The sequence below is a fragment of the Oryzias latipes genome, chromosome 2 (assembly GCF_002234675.1).
Source record: "Oryzias latipes chromosome 2, ASM223467v1".
NCBI lineage: Eukaryota > Metazoa > Chordata > Actinopteri > Beloniformes > Adrianichthyidae > Oryzias > Oryzias latipes.
Window position 1 is genome coordinate 22,869,498 of NC_019860.2, and position 19,211 is coordinate 22,888,708.

Consider the following 19,211-nt stretch of genomic DNA (forward strand, 5'->3'; position numbering starts at 1 on the left):
TGACAAAGTTGTGCCATCTGAGGACAAAATATCACAGATCGCACCTAAACTCAAAAATTCTCCTTGTTGTTTTAAAAGGTCCGTTTAGATGTTTTAAGGTTTTGTCTGAAATGATGCGTTAAAAAAATCAGAAATGTGAATATTTTGTAACATAAATGTTTTGTTTTTTCTATAAACTCAAAGCAAAATGCTATAAAAAGTTATAAAAGCACATTTTTTGGCAATTTGCTGTCCAAATTGTGGGGGGGGGGAAACATCCATCTGTTTGTAGAAAATACAATATCCATCCACTCATCCATTGCATTTATTTAAAGGTTTTTTGTTTTGTTTTTTGGAAGAATGGATGCAATTATTTTTTTGAAAGACTCAATTTTGTTACATTTTTGTTGTCATTTAAGACCAAAAAAAGCTTTTATTACCGTAAAACACACATTTTTTTAAATAATTATTTTCTATCCAAAATCAGCAATTTAGAAAGTTTTTTTCCCCACATAAATAAATTATTTTCCAAATAAAATTTTTTTTTTTCACTAAACCAAAGAATGCATTACATCTCCATATTTTTCTGTTCTTACAGCACTTCCTGGTACTTTAATTCTCTAGATCTCGTGTTATTTTATTTCCACACATGTCCTTGTTGGTCTGAGTTTGTTTTTGTTGACAGCTGATCATCGACACGCCCACCAGTCCGGTCACGAGCGGCCTGCCTCTGTTCTTTGTGATCATAGTCACAGCCATCAAACAGGTGAGACCCCCCCCCAAAAAAAAAGTCACACATCTTCAAGAAATATGACTAATAATTCAGAGTTAAAAGCCAAACTTCTATAGGCTTGTCACACAGACTAAGGCACTTTGAAAGTTAGCTAAAAATATCCAATTTCAACGGACGTGTAATGTTTAACCCTTTCAGATGGAGACTAACTTAAGTTTTGCTTAAACACAGAATCTGGAACAGCCAAAGCTGGATATTACAAACACATTTTGTCTCTCCCTGTATCTTTCCAAGTACCTTTTTTAAAAGTACATCTTTTTCAAAGCTAACAACAAAACCCAACATTTCTACTATTAAACACCAAGCCTTGAAGTGGAAAAAGTGCATAAGAAACACTCGAGCTCCGTTTGCTACACTCTGATCTACTCTGCACATTGGTCTAAGCCAGATGCCTGGCATCTTTTCTTGAAGTAAGTTCATCAACAAACCTCGTATTTTAGCAGGCCTGTCCTGAAACCTCTTGCTGTCCATCTTTCTTTCGTTGGGCCGTTTTTGTGGAGGCTGAAATTATTTTGCCAGATGTGACTGGAGCGTGGCTGTCACTGACCAGTCTACAGAAAAAAGGAGCGCTTGCTGGTTTCGACTGAGCGCCAACGTCCTAACAAAGCATTGTGGGATTTGTAGTGTTAGTGGTACAGTATATACAGCAGGCTAGCTCTAGTGCACATTTGATATGTCCTCTTCAGATGGATGTACATTTTTGTTTTTGATGGAGATGAAGAAAGGAATAGAGTTGGTCCAATCCTACCTACGTTGGGGGGGGGGGTTGAACATTAGCTCGTGTTTGATCTCCTGTGGTTGCTAATAAAGTTTAATTGGAGTGTGTTTTATCCTTTTCTCTGATTACAAAAAAAAAACCAAATTGTGGATCATTATAAAATGTCTCAAAGTTGGACTCAAAACCAGAATTAATAAATAACTACAAGAAGCTGCATTTCCAGAAGAAAATGCAGGGTTGAATGCTGTATCGCTGAATGAAAAAGAAACGTAATTGGCAAAAACTTAATCAATAAAGAGAAAGAAATGATCAAAGTTGACCATAAATAAAGTGAAAATGGCTCAAAAACAAAAAAGATATGTTTGTGGAAAATGCAGGAGCCGAGTATCGAACCAGCGAGCTTCTGCACCAAGGATTCCCCATTTATTTCAATGGAGGCAGAAATCCTGGAATATCTTGAAAAGTTCAAGGGTTTGAAGGAGCAAAAGTCACAGCTGGAAAAAGCTGAAAGAGCTGAACATTTGAATAGTTGAATGGTTGAAATAGCTGAAAAATTGTAGGAGGAGTTAAGCACCAAAAAATGGTTGAGGATACTAGAATAAAGAAATAAAGATAAAGAAATAAATAAATGCTTACTAGTATTCAACCCATTAGTGCTGATTACAGCTAATTAATCACTGACGAACCTTTGTGGCATTTTTTTTCTGGGTTTTTAGGCTGGAAAACTGTTGTCGATTTGGCAACACTGCCTTGCTGGTTCAGTATGAATGCCAGGGTCTAAATGTGAACTTGCGTTTAGCGTGTTCTTGAACACGCCGGTGTGTCCGTCGCTTTAAAGTCAGCCTGGCTTCCTGTGTTTCAGGGATATGAGGACTGGCTGAGGCACAAAGCGGACAAAGCTGTCAACCAGTGTCCGGTCAGCGTGATCCAACGCGGGAAGAAGATCAAAAAAGAGAGTTTCAGAATCACGGTGAGCGCCAGAGAACAGATTGGACCACAGCTCAGCTCTTTATCTGCTCCTGTTGGCCTCAAACTATCACTCTAGCTTGTTTCTCCACAAGCTGTGGGCGGGAAAACCAACTGCAGTGAAGGTCGGACACTTCTGCTTCAGAAGTTGCTTGTTCACAGCTGTGATCCGACCCCTGATGGGACTAAAATGCAGCCAGAACTACTTCTGCGATTTTGCCGATAAATCTCTGATCTCTGACAGGTTGGAGATGTGGTCTTTGTGAAAGAAGATGAGACTTTTGCCTGCGACCTCATCCTCCTCTCTTCATCTCGGGATGATGGAACATGCTTCGTTACCACCGCCAGCTTGGACGGAGAGAGCAGCCACAAGGTGGGTTGAGTCTACGGGCAGCTTGTCCTTCGTCCTCTTTCTACTTTTTTTCATATTTTTTTTCTTTCATACTTTCAATTGTTCTAAATGTTTCTATTTTTCCACCATCCTACCAACCAAGACCTATTACGCGGTTCAGGACACCAAAGCCTTCCGCACGGAGGAGGAGGTCGACTCCATCCACGCCACCATCGAATGTGAACAGCCGCAGCCGGACCTGTACAAGTCAGTCAGCCCTTCTCGTTGGCTGCACATAAATATCTATATTCAGAAATCCTCAGTGTCGCCTTTCTCAACCTGTTTGAACAGATTTGTCGGCCGCATCAACATCTACATGGACAATGAGGCTGTTGCTAGGTAACCGGAATCCTCTTCTTTAGACTATTGGAGTAAAACAGTTCAAGGTTGTAGGCATCTTTACAGACTCACTTCGAGCAGCTTTAGGATCCATTTTTAAAGCTTTCCCAGGGGCCTTTTAGTCACGATTAGCATGTTTTCTCCGCTTTAAGTCGCTACGGAGTAACGGAGCAGTCAAAAACTGCATAGAAAAAAAGAAAAAAAACAGATAGAAATCGAACTTTTGTAAAAAAACGTGTTTAACCAAATATAGGGCCAAGAATGAACATTTTATTTTGAAAGGCAAATCATAATAGCAGAATAGATATGGGAGGAAATCTTGTATATTCACGCAATTATCAGATAACCATAAAGAGCATGCCAACAAGCCAACGAAACTCTTTTAGCACTCCAAATCAATAAATCCCTCCAATTCTTCAACTTCTGTGTCACTTTTGAACAACTCCGCCAAGCCTGGCGTCATGCTACGTTCACAGTAGGCTTGGAAACGTGCGTTTTTGCGTGACAGCTTGAATGAAAAGTCTATGTAAGTGCATGTATATGCGCGTTTTAAGCTTCCGCGTTTAAAACTCTTGCATTCACGCATTGCTACACAAATTTTGTATGTCAGTTTTCCGGCGCTTAAGTTAAAAAAAAAACTAAAAAAAAAACGCACAGCAATTGAACATGTCTTAAAAGTTAAAGCAGTAAAACTTGAAGTTGTCGGCATGATGCAAAGTGTTTCATTTATTGGAATAGAGCTGTAAAAGAAAAATTAACCGGATTTGCACCGCTTTGGCCTGTTTTGTGCCATGTTGCGTGATGTGCGCTAGTATCGGGTAGCGACAGACCTGTGGGAACTCCATATTTTAAAAAGCGTGCTCAAGAATTCACGTTCAGCGCGTTTCTTGAATGCGCCACGCATGTGAACGTGGTGTGAACGTAGCTTTACATTTTCTGCGTTGCTGTCGGTAACAAATACGGATGCAGTGCCTTCTCTATGTTTCAAAAATCACATACAAGTTGCACCTTGTATGTGAGTCGCACATACAAGGTGCAATGCGTCGCACTCCCGGCTAAAATATGCAGAAAAAATCTGCAACTTGTACTCCGAAAAACGTGTCAAAATCTAAAAGATATGTAATTTTTCTGGGACACATTTTCCGCAGAGCCGCAGGAGGTCATTAGAAAATTCACCTGTGAGTTGTGGGTGTGTCTATTGGTGCAAAGTAAGCCGTAAGCCTGCCTCCACTTCCCATCATCCCGTTGTTTACACTCTTTCCTGCTGGTTTACAGCCTCTTACAACCATTATAATTGTCAACAAAAACGGTGAGCAATATTGGAGCTATGCAGCCGTCCAGCTCAGATGAGGGAAACAAAAATATCTATTGGTCTGCAGGTCTGCATTCATCAGAATGGAGCAGAGCTGGGCTAATCATGCAATTTTAAGATTAGTTTTCTTTATAAATGTCCTCCATCATCCGAGAAATGCAACATAAACCAGTCAAAAACACTATTTTCATCGGAGTGGGTCTTTAAAACGGCATACTTGTGTCACTCTTTGGGTTCTTTTGAATTTTCTTTTAATTCTTAAAGTTGTTTGGCTTTTAAAAACATACGTTTGTTCCGTTACAGACCACTGGGGTCGGAGAACGTTCTGCTCCGAGGAGCCACGCTGAAAAATACGGAGTTCATCTATGGTACGGTACCACCCTATAGACTTCATTGATGTGAAAGTGGATGGGACTAAGGTGTGATGGATTAAAACGGGGGCTGGTCTTTCCTTTCAGCTGTTGCCATCTACACAGGAATGGAAACCAAGATGGCGCTAAACTACCAGTCCAAGTCTCAAAAACGATCCGCGGTGGAAAAGTAAGCTAAAAATAAAACAATCCGATGAGCTTGCAGATCTTTTTCTTTTCTACCAATCCTTCCATCCATCTGCTCTCCTATCTTCATTCATTCTCCGACAGTCGGTCATTTAGGCTCCTTGCGCTCACTGAATCAATTTTCTGTCCATCTGGCGCTCTCAGTCCCGCCTCCAGATGGTCTGTAGAGGCGGCTGTAGGTGGATTGCATTTGCTTGGTGTTACTGCGTGTGCCCGGCTCACTCTCTCAGTTTCGTTTCTCTGACATGATTCAGCTGCAGGTAAACGAGACCTGGAGGACTTGAAACTGCTTGTTTGTTTTTTTGTGATTTAAGATCTCTCCACTTTGAGGAGATGCTTTTCATGCCTCATCATTTGAAGTTCTTATAATTTTTTTTTTTTAATCCTAACGGATGACAAGGTGCCGTTCAGATCTACTAAACCATGCATTCTTCATCAAAGCTGGTTATCGTCTTCTGCAGGTCAATGAATTCCTACCTGGTGGTTTACCTGTGCATCCTCATCAGCAAAGCTCTCATCAACACGGTGCTAAAGTACATCTGGCAGGCTGACCCCAACAAGGACGAGCCCTGGTACAACGAGAGGACGGAGGCGCAGAGGCAAAGACACATCGTAAGGCCTCTGAAGACGTTCTGCCGCAAGCACCTCTTGGTGTTTTATCGTCTTTAACGCCCCCGTTCCCTCGTCTGTCAGCTGATCAGGGCGTTCACGGACTTCCTGGCCTTCATGGTTCTGTTTAACTACATCATTCCCGTCTCCATGTACGTCACGGTGGAGATGCAGAAGTTCCTGGGCTCCTACTTCATCATGTGGGACGATGACATGTACGACGAGGAGCTGGGCGAGGGGGCTGTGGTCAACACGTCTGACCTGAACGAGGAGCTGGGACAGGTGACGCTTTCATTTCTGGAGCCAGTTTGGTTGGAGAATAATGACCTAAACAAGTCCCATATAAGGGCGACAGTGTAGAGAAAAACTACTGCTAAAGGAAGAGGACACCATTATCAGAACCAGAACTCGACCAGTTATCATGGGACAAAACAGGATTGATTGGAAACAAACACCAGAACTTATGGAGGAAGCATTCAACAGTAATTCAACAGACGAAATTTCGTATTCAAGACAAAAGATCGTGTAGGTGCCAAACCTGTCTGTCCATTTGATGGTAGATGGCGGTGATTATACAAACAAAGGTCACACGTTCACTCAGGTGGAATGGACGCCAGTTATGGTGGGTGAGCCGGGGACGTACAACCTTTCGTTGACCGCTAACTCTGATAACGACAATGCTATGATGCGGTGACGCCACGCTGCTTTGACGCTTTGTTACTTGGTTGATTTGCAGCTGCTGCTTGTCGTCTGCTTTGATACAGTAATGACGACGCTTCAACATCGCTTTACGTTAATAGCTTCAAACGTACAGATTTCTGCGCGTCACTATCCCCGCGGAGCATGTTTTAACAAAAACAGACATGTAGCTGCTACAGAAAAGTTGTATTTAAAACAGACATGTCATAAAACCAAATGTTGGGTTCCAATTTCTCTTTTTTTTAAAGTGTGCACAACTTTGTCTTTGAGCGATATGTTTCATTTTGACAGTAATCTTTTTCCTTTTTCCTTAAAGAAGAGTATGTGATGCAGAAAACGTCCTGAATCCTTAAACAGGTGGACCTTTAGAAATAAAGGTCAGATTAAGGTCGCGGGGGAATCCTGGAGTTTCAATTAGATGTTGCCTAGAACAGTCTGTGTAAGCCATCCTTAGATATGACTTCATCTCTGGATGCATTGATTTCTCAAACTGGACAGCCTAATATTTAATAGTCAGATCTTCCTTGGATAAACGGTCACAGAACAGTCCGATGTCTCTTTGGATTTTCATTGAGTTGAAACGTGTGTGTACACGCCAGAATAATCTGAAATCCATCCGTTTGTTTTACATTTTTAGTACAAATTAGAAAATATGATCTCATTTCCAGTCAACTGATCACTTTAAATATCCCAGTTTTTGTTGTGTGAATAATAAAAAGCACATAAGACGATCGCGTCGTTGCAGGTGGAGTACGTCTTTACCGACAAGACGGGGACTCTGACCGAGAACAACATGGAGTTCATCGAGTGCTGCGTGGACGGACACGTTTACGTCCCTGATGCCATCTGTAACGGACAGGTAACGCTTTTGTGTTGACCATTGGCATGTATATGTGTTCAATGTCAGATGTACCCATAGGACTCTGAGTGGAACCCTGAACTCGGTTAATGGATCTGAATCTAAATGATCCGAAATCTGTGTTCAATCTCTTTGCTTGACATAGACGCTATATTTGTTTTTTTCCTACTGTCGTATGTTTGTCTTTCTTTGTTATTGTGTTTTTTAATTCCTTATTAAAATATTTTTTTTTACCTTATTTGAAAAATCTCTAAATAAATCATACATTAATAAAAGGATGTCGACCACAGTTTGCTCCGCCCACTCTTACTCTGTTGAGTCCAACCATTGGTTGACTATCCTGTGAATCAAAAACCCAAATATACCCCTATGAACGCACAAATTTGATCTCTTTGAAATTCAAATGACTGATTCTAAAAGCAGCCAAGTTGTCCTGAATGGAAAGAGGTTTGACTTGATGGTCTTAGAAGGTTAATTTTTGGTTGTGGAATCACACTTGCGGTCACCAGCCTCCGGTGGTCTTTAGTAGAACTGCAACATCTGGTTCTATCCAGTCGGCTTGAAATCCACCCGGCTACGTTCACGCCGGGCGCGTTCATGCGACCACTTCCAATGTAAACACGTTTTCGGGCATCCGCATTAAAAAAATGTTTCAGGCTCCTACGTCGTCGTCGGTAAGCAGTGATTGGTCTGAATCGCTGTTTCTATGGCAACCACTATGAGAAATTTAGTCGTTTGTGTTTGTTTTCCAGGTGCTGTCTGGGGCTGCAGCTATGGACATGATCGACACGTCTCCTGGACCGGGGGGCAGGGTGAGCCCCCCCTCCCAGACTCTGTGCGTTCACGTGTGTCCGTGGACGAGGCTAACGAATGCACCGTTTTTCTGACCACCACGCAGGAGCGGGAGGAGCTGTTTTTCCGTGCCTTGTGTTTGTGCCACACCGTGCAGGTGAAGGAGGAGGAGACGGTGGACGGCATCAAACACGGCATCCACCAGGGCAAGTCCGCCTCCTTCTACATCTCCTCGTCGCCGGATGAAGTCGCTCTCGTGGAGGGCATGAAGAAGTGGGACTCCTGCAGAGAAATTCCTATTTTTATTCCAAGTTTTTATGAATTAATTGTCTGTCTGTCTGTCTGCGCCACAGGCTTGGTTTTACCTATCTGAGGCTCAAGGACGGTCAGATGGAGATCTTAAATAGGGAGGATGAGATTGAGAGGTGAGCGTGAATGAAGGGGAATGTGTTGCTGCAGGTTGTGCGTGGTTTCCTGTTTCACTCGCAACATAAATGTAGAGTTAATTCAGTCTCAGTAATCAGAAATGTGCACAACCTGTTTCACAAATACACGCTCTGATTCACAACTGGGATTTTATGCAAACGTGCAACAGAAATTTGTGTTTCGCAAACACACACGCTGTGTTTCACGAAAGCACAATATGTCTTTCAGGAATTTTACAAACTTGTGTGAGTTCATATTACAAGTGTACCTAAAAATTATGTTTGTGAAGCATCTATTGTGCATTTCTGAAACATTTATTGTGAATTCTTGTAACATTTGTTGTGTTTTTGTGAAACAGCGTGCACTTCAGTGAGAAACACCTGTTGTGCATCTCTGAAACATTTAATGTGCATGTGTGAAAGACAAGATGTGTGTTTGTGAAACACAATGCGTTGCATTTTTCAAACTCACTTAATCCCTTTGGGGTTACAGGGTTGCTGGAGCCTATCCCAACCACTGGATTCTTTACCAGTCCATCGTTGGGCATATATATACATAAATATGGATTACTTTATTTTGATTGGATATTTCAAAAACACATCTTTACTCATTTTTAAAAATTATAGACAGATATTCACTTCTACCAATGTTTGTTTATCTTGGATTTTAAACAAAAGCATTTTTTGTTTTGTTTTTTTAACATTGTTTTGATTGTATTTTTGCTGTTAGAGCATCAGTACTTTTACCAGAGCCATCAGAGTAGTCTGTCTGGCCACGCCCTTCGCCATCTAGTGGTCTTGAGAGGCAGTTGCAGTTGGAAAAATCGGGTAGAAAAATGACAATAATTTTAGAGATGGATTAATGGTAACTTTGAAAGCTAAACGAAAGTACAATACGTTTGAAGGATAACACTGAAGAACACCATACCATCTGTGAAGCATGGGGGTGGAAGCATCATGGTTTTTTTGTGAAGGAAAAACAATGAATGGATCCGTGTTTGGCAAGAATTTGGATTAAAATCGATCGTGTCACATGTTGGGTCAACCAACACTAAGGCGTTTATGCAGGTGGTTAAACCGAATACATAAAGGAAAAAAGATGGCAGCCGTCATGTGACCCAAACGTGTCAAAACCTGAATAAAACCTGAAATTTTTTTTTTTTTTAAATTTCTAAGCTTTGATTGTCATCAGCTCAAAAATAACATTCTGGATTTAAAAAAAGTAAGTGAACCTTTCGTGTCGTTTCAGGTTCGAGCTGCTGGAGGTTTTGTCGTTCGACTCTGTCCGGAGGAGGATGAGCGTCATCGTCCGAGCCGCCTCCGGTAAAAAACAAAAACAAACTCACAGCTCTGACTGTGGATCAGGTTCTCCGGTCTGCTTACTACCCCCCTCCCCCCCACCCTTCTGTGGGAGAACAGGTGACATCTTCCTGTTCTGCAAGGGCGCCGACTCCTCCATCCTACCCAGAGTTATCTCAGGAAAGGTGGATGAGGTGAAAGCACGAGTGGAGCACAACGCAGTGGTGAGTGCTCCGCCTGCACACACTCCCTCCCTCACCTGTGCAGACGCCCAGGTAGGAGCGGGGAAACCCGGGCCCGCCCCGCCCACAGTCTGACTTCAACGGCTAAATTATCGGAGATGCCTTGACTGAAAATAAAAATAAAAAAACCAAACTAATTTGGTTCATTTGATAAAAATAAAAAAAGGAGATCGGCAACAAAAACAGTCGCTGCAATAAAAAGCTTGTAAACGCTGATGTCAAGTTAAAAAATGAGGAATAAGAAGCAAATATTTATGGTTACAAGAAGCCGTAAATTTAGATAGGTCGCAAAGTTAGAAAATCCCCAAAAATTAGAAATAAAATATTTACACCAATTACATAAATTATCTTTGGAGAGAAGGAAAAGCTGCTGAAACCAACTACAGGAAACCGTGCTTTTATTTTGGTAAGTTTTTGGTTGAATCCAATTTTCCAAAAGTTGGAGAAACTTTTGTCTTGTGTTGATCTCACAGCTGCAGTAGATTAGTGACAGGAAGACAATAAATGCCACACCTCACCAGAAACGGAACAACTAGACAACTCAGTCCTTTTCAGATAGACTCCTTTTTTTTTTAATCTTATGTTGAAATTCCATAAAAACTCATATTCTGGTACGGCTTCTCCACCTTCCGAGCAGACAGCCACATGATTTTTGTAAACTTCAGTCTCATTTATTTTAATCTACAGAAAACACGTTTTATTTTGAATTTGAAAACCTTCCCCGACATTTTACTTTGAAGATTCCTGTGACAGTAGCACATTCGGTTAGTTTATCTGCTTAAAATCTGACATCATTCTGCACTTTTAGAGCGATACTTAAGAGTATATTTTTACTATACTCGATTATATTTATAAAGATCTAAAATTGGCAACCTTGGACGTCACAGAAATTGTTTTTTGGGATCCCGAATATCCGGTTATGTGTGTGATGTTCCTGCAGGAAGGGCTGAGGACTCTGTGCGTGGCGTATCGGCCCCTGAGCCCCGAGCAGCACCAGGAGGTCTGCCGTCTGTTGAGCGGCGCCAAGTTGGCGTTGCAGGACAGAGACAAGCGTCTGAGCGAGGCGTACGAGCTGGTGGAGAAGGACCTGATCCTGCTGGGGGCCACTGCTGTGGAGGACAGGTGCTGTTCAACGCTTTAAATCCGGTTCATTCTTTCTGTGTGGGACAACCCCAAAACGATGACATCACAGCAGGAGAAAACATCCCAAAAAAAAGACCAAAAAAAAAGTCAGCCAAGATCTCGTATAAGGCTTCCTTAAAGTCTAAATCCAACAAGGAAATCAAAATGCATGTGTCGGGGATATCCAGACGTTTTGCAATTATTATGGGACGGACAAACTACCTGCAGCTGTTTTGTGCATAAGGAAAGTGTGAAATTTGACGATTGTCACATTTTTTGCACACTATTGGAAAAAAATAAAAACTTTTGCTCGAGCGATCTTCAGGAGATTTCAAGCCCTCATCACCAGCTGAAGTGTACAACCTCAACTGGGGTTTTGTTGACCTTTGACCTCGAGAAGAGCCTGCCGTCTTAAATATAAAAAAAAAAATGGAAAAAAAACGATCTATAGCTTAAAGCTTTGAATGTTAGGCCTCCTAAAAATGCTCCTTTTAGCGTTTGTAGATTGTGAACGGCGTTACCGTGGCGAGCTAGCAAAAGTGGCGTTTCGCTGTTGCTTGCTTGTATTATTTTTTTAACCAGAATTATGTGAAAATGTATGACTGACATGGATCCCTGGCTCAAGCAGTGCGAAAAGATTTACCCTACAATGTGAACATGTCAGGAATGTGGGCGTGGTTAGCAAAAAGCCTCCGTTGCCAAGGAGATTTGAATTTTTACTTTCGCCGATTCGTCTAAAAATGACACAGACCTGTTTGTCACCCTCAGGTGACCCAAAAATTAAATGGTTGCTGTGGTGATAAAATCAACAAAAACGGTTATTTTGAAAAGCATTGCTTGTCATGTGACCTTGGTGGCTGGAACACTAAATCATCATTTGGGGGTTAACTTTTGCAGGGATGTGACACGATTTAGCAGAACTTTTAAAAACCCTCAGTAGCCTCTCTTTATCCGTTTTCCTCTTTTTGATTGTTCAGGCTGCAGGAGCAGGCGGCTGACACCATCGAGTCTCTCCACAAGGCAGGAATGAAGGTGTGGGTCCTAACCGGAGACAAGATGGAGACTGCGGCTGCAACCTGCTACGCCAGCAGGCTGTTTCGCCGCAACACCCAGATCCTGGAGCTCACCACCAAGCGGGTGGAGGAGCAGAACCTCCACGATGTCCTGTTCGATCTAAGCAGGACGGTTCTGCGGCACCACGGGAGCATGACGCGCGACAACTGCTCCAGGTGGGCTGGCGGTCTGGAGAGCTCCGGCCCTCCTGCTTCCCCTGGAGCTGAACGCTCTCCCCTCTTCTCCAGTTTGTCAAACGACTGCACCGACTACGGGCTGATCATCGACGGAGCCACCCTCTCTGCGGTCATGAGGCCCCCCCAGGAGGACTTGAACTCCGGGAGCTACAAGGAGATCTTTCTGGAAATCTGCCGTAACTGCAGCGCCGTGCTCTGCTGTCGAATGGCGCCGCTCCAGAAAGCTCAGGTACTAACAGAGGAGGTGTTTTCCCTGGAATCCACCCCTTCTCGCGGAAGTGACCTCCTTTCTGTGTTTTTTTTTTTTTAGATAGTGAAAATGATCAAAGCTTCCAAAGAGCATCCAATCACGTTGGCCATCGGAGACGGCGCCAACGATGTCAGCATGATCCTGGAGGCCCACGTCGGCATTGGTTAGTGCGGAACGCTTTACTTTGAAATCCCAAAGAACCGACGTTTGATTTAAAAAACAAATGCCTTATGCCATCAGGAATTATGGGTAAGGAGGGGCGTCAGGCCGTGAGGAACAGCGACTACGCCATCCCAAAGTTTAAACACCTGAAGAAGATGCTGCTCGTTCACGGACACTATTACTACATCCGCATCTCGGAGCTGGTGCAGTACTTCTTCTACAAGGTGACTAAACGCACCAACATCTGGGCTTTTGGATTTCATTTATGATGTTATGATGAACTCTGAAGTGACTCAAAACTGCAGTCATGCTTCCGGTTTCTCCTTTTTAACTTCATCTAGTCATTTTTAGCAGAACATCCTGTTCTCTCCTCACTCGTTGTTTTTTTCTCTCTCCACAGAACGTTTGCTTCATCTTCCCACAGTTCCTCTACCAGTTCTTCTGCGGCTTCTCCCAGCAGGTAAGCACACCTGACGGTGTCCAGCGTCAGGAAAAAGGCTCGGCCCCCCCCCCCAGACGCTCACTGTTCCTCCGTCCTCGCCTCCAGCCGCTGTACGACACCGCCTACCTGACGCTCTACAACATCAGCTTCACGTCGCTGCCCATCCTGGTGTACAGCCTGATGGAGCAGCACATCAACATGGACATCCTGAAGAAGGACCCCTCCCTCTATAAGTGAGCGTCGTGTCTTCTTGACGGGATGGCAGCAGTGCTTTTCTTCTCTTCAGAACTTTGAAATGAATATATAAAACTACGTTCAGTGTTGCATTTTCCTGAAATCTCCCTCTTCTCTGCAGAGATGTTGCCAAGAACTCTTTGCTGAGATGGCCCACCTTTATATACTGGACCGTTTTGGGCGTTTACAACGCCATCGTCATGTTTTTCGGCACCTACTTCCTGTTCGATAACACCACCTTCACCAGCAACGGACAGGTAACCCGGGTTTGTCCAGACCACGCCCTCCAAACCCCAAACTTCTCAATTCTTCTCCTACTTTGCAGTTTTTGTATTTTAATATATTGCTATTGTTTTTTTATTTTTTATTTTATTTGCTGATTGTCTCAAACTCTTAAAAGTTATTTCAAAATAAGGGCGTAAGGAAATAAAAATTATTTTAAAAAAAGCAGAAGGTTCACCTGCTGAGTAGATTTTCATCCTGTAATCTGTATTAATCTGAGTTTCATCTCAGATTACCTCAAAGATCAAGGCTGCCAAAACCAGGGAATCGTTTCTATTCCACAGAAAAATCCAGCATGGCTGCTCATCGTGCTGCTTCCTTTTCGAGCTCCTTTTTTTTTTACATTTGCTGCTTTGAATTTCTCGACTAAAACTATGTTTAATACTACGTTTTATTTAATCTTTCTTGCTTTCGTACTTATGATTTTTGTTCTTTTTTCCTCCTCCTCTTACCTTTCTGTTGGTTTTTCTTTTTGCTTCTCTTTCCTCCTCCCAGCGAATGACGACCAACACACAGATGGTAAGCCTGTCCCTGTCGCTCTGTCATCTACTCAGCCCCCCCAACAGTTTCCTGTTTGTCCCCCCCTCCCACGCCTTTCACAGCCATCCATGCCCAGCCTTTTGTGCTTTCACACCGGGCTTTTGTGTCCAGACAAACTTCCTGTCTGCGCGTCCAGCTGTCGGTGTTCAAACACCGTCCGTGTTCGAATCCACACGTTAGTTCACGGCGTGTGAAAAACCAGAAGGATGGTTGTGGTTCCTTCAATATAAAAAGAGTTTTTTCTGACAACAGATGATTCAGAATTGAAGGAAAAAAAATCTAAAAGCAAGAGATGCACATGTACTCGTTTAGTTTTAAAACAACCTTAAAGTGGAGATAACCCCTTAAAGAATTAATAAAAACATATTTATAATAAAACACAATTAATATGTATTTTATTTTAGCTTGTTTTCTTATAGGATAAATGAAATAAAATAAATACAAACATAAATATAAAATAAGTAATATGGTTATATATATTTTATACATATATTTAGTTTGTGAATTTGCCTAAAAATAGGTTTCAGCCTATTGGCGAACATGTATAAATAAATAAACATCTTTAAAAATATATAAAGTTTTTTTTGCAACAAACTCAATAAACTTTATTGACACATTTTATAAATTCTAAAACCAAAGTCCATAAATGCAAAATCTAATAATGCGAAAGGTTTTCAAATTATAATTTGTATTTTGATCCATTTTTTTTGTTTGAAAAGTTCAAGCCCTTCATGCCGTCTGTCGTTACGTACCTTTAAATCCTCAGTTGTGTCCAAACTCATTTCCTACTCACCATTTTTTGCACCAGGCCTTCGCCATTTTGTCGGGCTGTCCACATTTACTTTCTCCCAAATCAAGTCTCTGTGAAAAACCAGTGTGCATCGATGCTCACTACAAATACGGACCACAATGCATTGCGTTTGACCGATTTTAGTAAAAGCAGATATCTTTTTCATCATCAGAACACAGTGGATTTTATAAATGGTCTTGATATGATGTTTGTATCTATCAGGTTTTTACTTTGGTAAATCGTAGCTCCGCCTTGGACAGAAATAAACATTGAAAAGTATTTTTTTGTTTTGAAGTGAGGCATGAAAGGGTTAAAAAAAAGGTCTAAAGAAATATTATAAAGCTTCACACAAGTACAGATGGTTTTTAACAGTAGCATTAATAAATAATTAGCAAATATTAAGCAAGAAAACAGAAAACAAAACATTTCCACGGTAATATTTGACCTTAAGGTCAACAGGAACCATGGTAAACGAGTGGACTCCTGAAACTTTAGCATTTCTGATCTCCAACTTCATATTTTTCTCCATACAGATGTAAAAACAAGCAGCTTTTTATTCAAACATGCAAAATTATTGTATTTTTACTTTCCACATTTTAGGTTAAGGGAGAAAAGAAAAATTGTTGGTGGGGTGGAAGGGAGCTAATCTGGATCAAACCATTGTCAGTAAAACACCTTACTGTTGTATGAAAAGTGCTTTATAAATAAAGATTAGTTTGATCTGTGAAACGCCAACTTTTTGCGGGTAAAGCAGAAGCCTCAAAATATTCCAGATACGACTAAGATAAAGGCAGAAATGTGTGTTTTTTAGTGCATTTTACTAGTTTGACACAATAAACCCAATGAAACTGGGACGTTTCATAACACGTCCTTCCCTTCGTCCATCCATCCATCTATCCTTTTTCCTGTTTCAGTTTGTAGCTCTTAGTGTTTGCAAATGTTCCGAGGATCCTTCATCTCTTTCAATGACGCCTCCATAAGTCCGTGAACCTTCTGCCATCTGATTGATTGATTCCCCGTCATAAATTCTCTCACAAAAAATCCTCGCCAAAGTTGAGCCGCGGTCGGGCTGGACGTGAAATGACGGGTGTTTCTCCCCTTCGCCTGCAGATGTTTGGAAACTGGACGTTCGGGACGCTGGTCTTCACCGTGCTGGTCTTCACCGTCACCTTCAAGGTAAAGTTGGTAAAACGCCGGTCTGCGGCGGCCGCCGCTCAGACGGCTAACGGCTGACGTCTGTCCCGCAGTTGGTCCTGGACACGCATTACTGGACGTGGATCAACCATTTCGTCATCTGGGGGTCGCTGGTCTTCTTCGTGCTCTTCTCCCTGCTGTGGGGTGGGATCATCTGGTATTTATCCGTTTCTTCGGACGCGTTCCGGCTGTCGTTCGGAGACTTTTCTCACGGAAAAACGCCTTGTTGCTGCTCCTTCAGGCCTTTCCTCAACTACCAGAGGATGTACTACGTCTTCATGCAGATGCTGTCCAGCGGTCCAGCCTGGCTCAGCATCATCCTCCTCATCACTGCCAGCCTGCTGCCAGACGTGGTGAAGAAGGTCATCTGGAGGGCCCTGTGGCCCACCATCACTGAGCGCATACAGGTGAGTCCTTTCTGAATGGAGAAGCTGTGTCAATGGCGGCGGCGGCGGCTGATGTTCACCTGCGCTGACGTGTGCTGTGGCTCAGCAGGTGAACGCTGGGTCGTTCCACGTCCTCGCGTTCCTGCACGTGAGTGGCCACCGGTTCTCCGCCTGTGTGCGGTGCTCCTGTCTTCTCAGAAACACAAGAGTGGATATTTATAGCCCCAAACAGGCAGAATGTTTTATTGATGAAGAAAAGGAATCGAATGTCACTCCTCCTCGTCCTCGGAGGAGCCTGGAAACGGCGCCCGAGCAAAGACGTTTGGTTCTCTGAACCGATAGAAATAAAATATTTAGAACATAAAAAACATTTACATAGTTTTCTTCTGTGGAAGAAAACAAGAAATCTGAAGAAAAAAGAATGTAAAAATCTTTTTATTTCCTCTTTTATTTTCCTTAAAAACCAACAACCTGCTTTGGTACTTTTGAAACATCCATTAAATCCAAGCGGAATAGGTTTTTTGGAGCAACAGGAAGTCCAAACCATAAACAAACTTCCTCAGAAGACTGTAAACATGTTTAATCGTCAGAGTCCGCTGTGGTTTTTCTTAAGCGCGACACGTTTCTGATTATCCGATAGGGATCTCAAAACGCCAGCAGCGGTTTGGATCCGTTCTCAACCAGGAGACGGAAAAATCGAAGCCGTTTTCTGCTGCGGAGTCTTCGAAGCCTCAATAAATGTTTGTTTTTTTCGTTTATGAAACTATAATCTTTTATTAACTAAAAAAAAAGCCTTAATAAAACATAAAATTTACAATTTCTATGTGGTGGATTTGTTTTCAATTATCATAAAAAAACAAAAACAGAACTTTTTTGCTTCTTTTTTCCCATGATGCTATCTGATGTGTCTGAACTGTTTCTCATGACTGTTTAAAGACCCACTCTGATTAAAATAAATAAAAGGTTTTTTTCAACATGTTGGAGGAGAAACATACAGAAAATTGGGCTTAAAACTGCATTTCTGAGTATTTCCTTTATTCAAGTCGTCGTGAATCAGGAGCGGACGAAAAAAAAGATGCTTAAAAAGAGACGCCGGGTGGGCTCCATGCTCCTCTGTGCTCCAAATAGATGCGTGTTTGTATTTCCTCGTCTGAGCTGGAATCTGGAATCGAAACGGTGCGGCCAGTGTCCTTGCGGTGGTCCCGCCCATAGCGGCGAGGTGAATTCCTCATGAGCTCCTGCGGCTCTGCAGAAACGATGTCCTAGAAAACCATTTTGATTTGGGCAAAAAAAACGGCAAAACTGTTTGAAAATAGATCAAAAGATAATCGGAGTGGGTCTGCAATTGTGGATTTTCCGTCTTCCTGGTGCGTCTCGAGGCCTAAAGGTCGTGTCGCGCAGCCACTGCCAACGTTTTGAGCGTTTTCCCCGTATGACACGTCATGATCCATGGATCATCTTCGTCATTAAGTTTTTTGTTGCGTTGGTTGATGTGCACAGATGTCCGTCGACTGGTCTTTACGTGAATTCAGTCAGTTGAGAATGACGCCGTTCATGCAAATTTTATGTAGTTTGTGTGCAATTATTACGTAAATCTTATTCAGTTGGGCGTGATTTTTGCGAGATGGCGATATGTGGCTTTCCACGACCGCTTCCACACTCGTACCACCGATGGATAACTTTTATATCGCGTGTACGGCGCACGGATCACGTTTAAGCTGTGTATAAACGGCACAATAATCACACACGGTTCATGTTGTTGTTTTTTTTAACCTGGTTCATTTGAGACATCTGCGAAAATTTCACGCAACTTGGATTCACGTCTGACCAATTTTCCTCCATGTAACGTGCAAAAAAGTGTGTAGTGGCTGTGCGACATGGCCTTAACCTTCCTCCCACTGCAGTAAACCTCTCCTCCTCTTTTTGTGTCCTCCTCCTCTTCCTCCTTCGTACTGACCTCTTCCTCTTCCTCCCGGCAGACTAAGCGTCGGTGCCTTGCCTCTGAGCCTTCCACCATCTTTATGCTGTCTCAGACCTCCAGCAGAATCAGTTTCTAACCCTCCTGGAGGTGACCCTCTACATTTCCTCTGCCCCACCCCTCTCTTTTTTTAAATTTTATTTCCCACAATCCTGCATGTGTTGCGACAGCACGCCTGCTTTTTTTTTCAAAGTTCTGACTGAATACTTCTTTTTATTTGTGTGTGTGTGTGTGTGTGTGTGTGCTTTTTTAACGTGTTTGTCCTCCAATGTGTTTGCAGCGCTTTAGGGCTATGAAAAGGTTTGAAAGGGCCCCGGCCTCCCCTTGCTCAGACTCCTTACTAGACGGAGTCGCGCTCACGGAAGCCTAACGCGCTTCGTCATGGTAAAAAACCCCAAAAAAAACTCCTCTTTTGTCTGCGACCATGGGGGGTCCAGCTGTGTGCCTCCACAGGTTTCCCTTCCTAAACTCCCTAAGCGGTGTGTGCTGTGGACGTCTCTCAAGGTCGTGTCAGACCTGCGTTGGGGTGTTTTGGAGCTCTACTGCCACCCGGTGGCCTCCCCCTTTTATGACACTTCCTGACTGCACGCATGGTTGCGGT

The 19,211-nt window shown here is 42.6% G+C and overlaps 1 protein-coding gene across 10 annotated transcripts in view; it reads left to right on the forward strand.

Annotated features, from left to right (window-relative positions):
• The window catches only part of atp11a (ATPase phospholipid transporting 11A), a 44,249-nt gene that overhangs the window by 21,255 nt on the left and 3,783 nt on the right, over positions 1 to 19,211 (forward strand). For 3 of the 10 annotated variants that reach the window (XM_023966259.1, XM_023966269.1, XM_023966271.1), the window contains exons 4-30: positions 665 to 745; positions 2,353 to 2,460; positions 2,701 to 2,829; positions 2,951 to 3,054; positions 3,139 to 3,186; positions 4,802 to 4,866; positions 4,957 to 5,038; positions 5,517 to 5,667; positions 5,749 to 5,946; positions 7,109 to 7,222; positions 7,975 to 8,034; positions 8,121 to 8,287; positions 8,368 to 8,439; positions 9,689 to 9,762; positions 9,859 to 9,962; positions 10,921 to 11,102; positions 12,080 to 12,331; positions 12,404 to 12,581; positions 12,663 to 12,765; positions 12,843 to 12,988; positions 13,165 to 13,224; positions 13,312 to 13,439; positions 13,562 to 13,697; positions 14,218 to 14,241; positions 16,163 to 16,228; positions 16,300 to 16,403; positions 16,488 to 16,653. In XM_023966259.1, the coding sequence (XP_023822027.1) occupies positions 665 to 745; positions 2,353 to 2,460; positions 2,701 to 2,829; positions 2,951 to 3,054; positions 3,139 to 3,186; positions 4,802 to 4,866; positions 4,957 to 5,038; positions 5,517 to 5,667; positions 5,749 to 5,946; positions 7,109 to 7,222; positions 7,975 to 8,034; positions 8,121 to 8,287; positions 8,368 to 8,439; positions 9,689 to 9,762; positions 9,859 to 9,962; positions 10,921 to 11,102; positions 12,080 to 12,331; positions 12,404 to 12,581; positions 12,663 to 12,765; positions 12,843 to 12,988; positions 13,165 to 13,224; positions 13,312 to 13,439; positions 13,562 to 13,697; positions 14,218 to 14,241; positions 16,163 to 16,228; positions 16,300 to 16,403; positions 16,488 to 16,653 (3,102 nt within the window). Of the gene's footprint in view, positions 1 to 664; positions 746 to 2,352; positions 2,461 to 2,700; positions 2,830 to 2,950; positions 3,055 to 3,138; positions 3,187 to 4,801; positions 4,867 to 4,956; positions 5,039 to 5,516; positions 5,668 to 5,748; positions 5,947 to 7,108; positions 7,223 to 7,974; positions 8,035 to 8,120; positions 8,288 to 8,367; positions 8,440 to 9,688; positions 9,763 to 9,858; positions 9,963 to 10,920; positions 11,103 to 12,079; positions 12,332 to 12,403; positions 12,582 to 12,662; positions 12,766 to 12,842; positions 12,989 to 13,164; positions 13,225 to 13,311; positions 13,440 to 13,561; positions 13,698 to 14,217; positions 14,242 to 16,162; positions 16,229 to 16,299; positions 16,404 to 16,487; positions 16,654 to 16,738; positions 17,453 to 18,611; positions 18,701 to 18,890; positions 18,995 to 19,211 lie in introns of those variants that run through there. The other 7 variants (XM_023966284.1, XM_023966263.1, XM_023966264.1 and 4 more) reach the window with 7 other exon arrangements.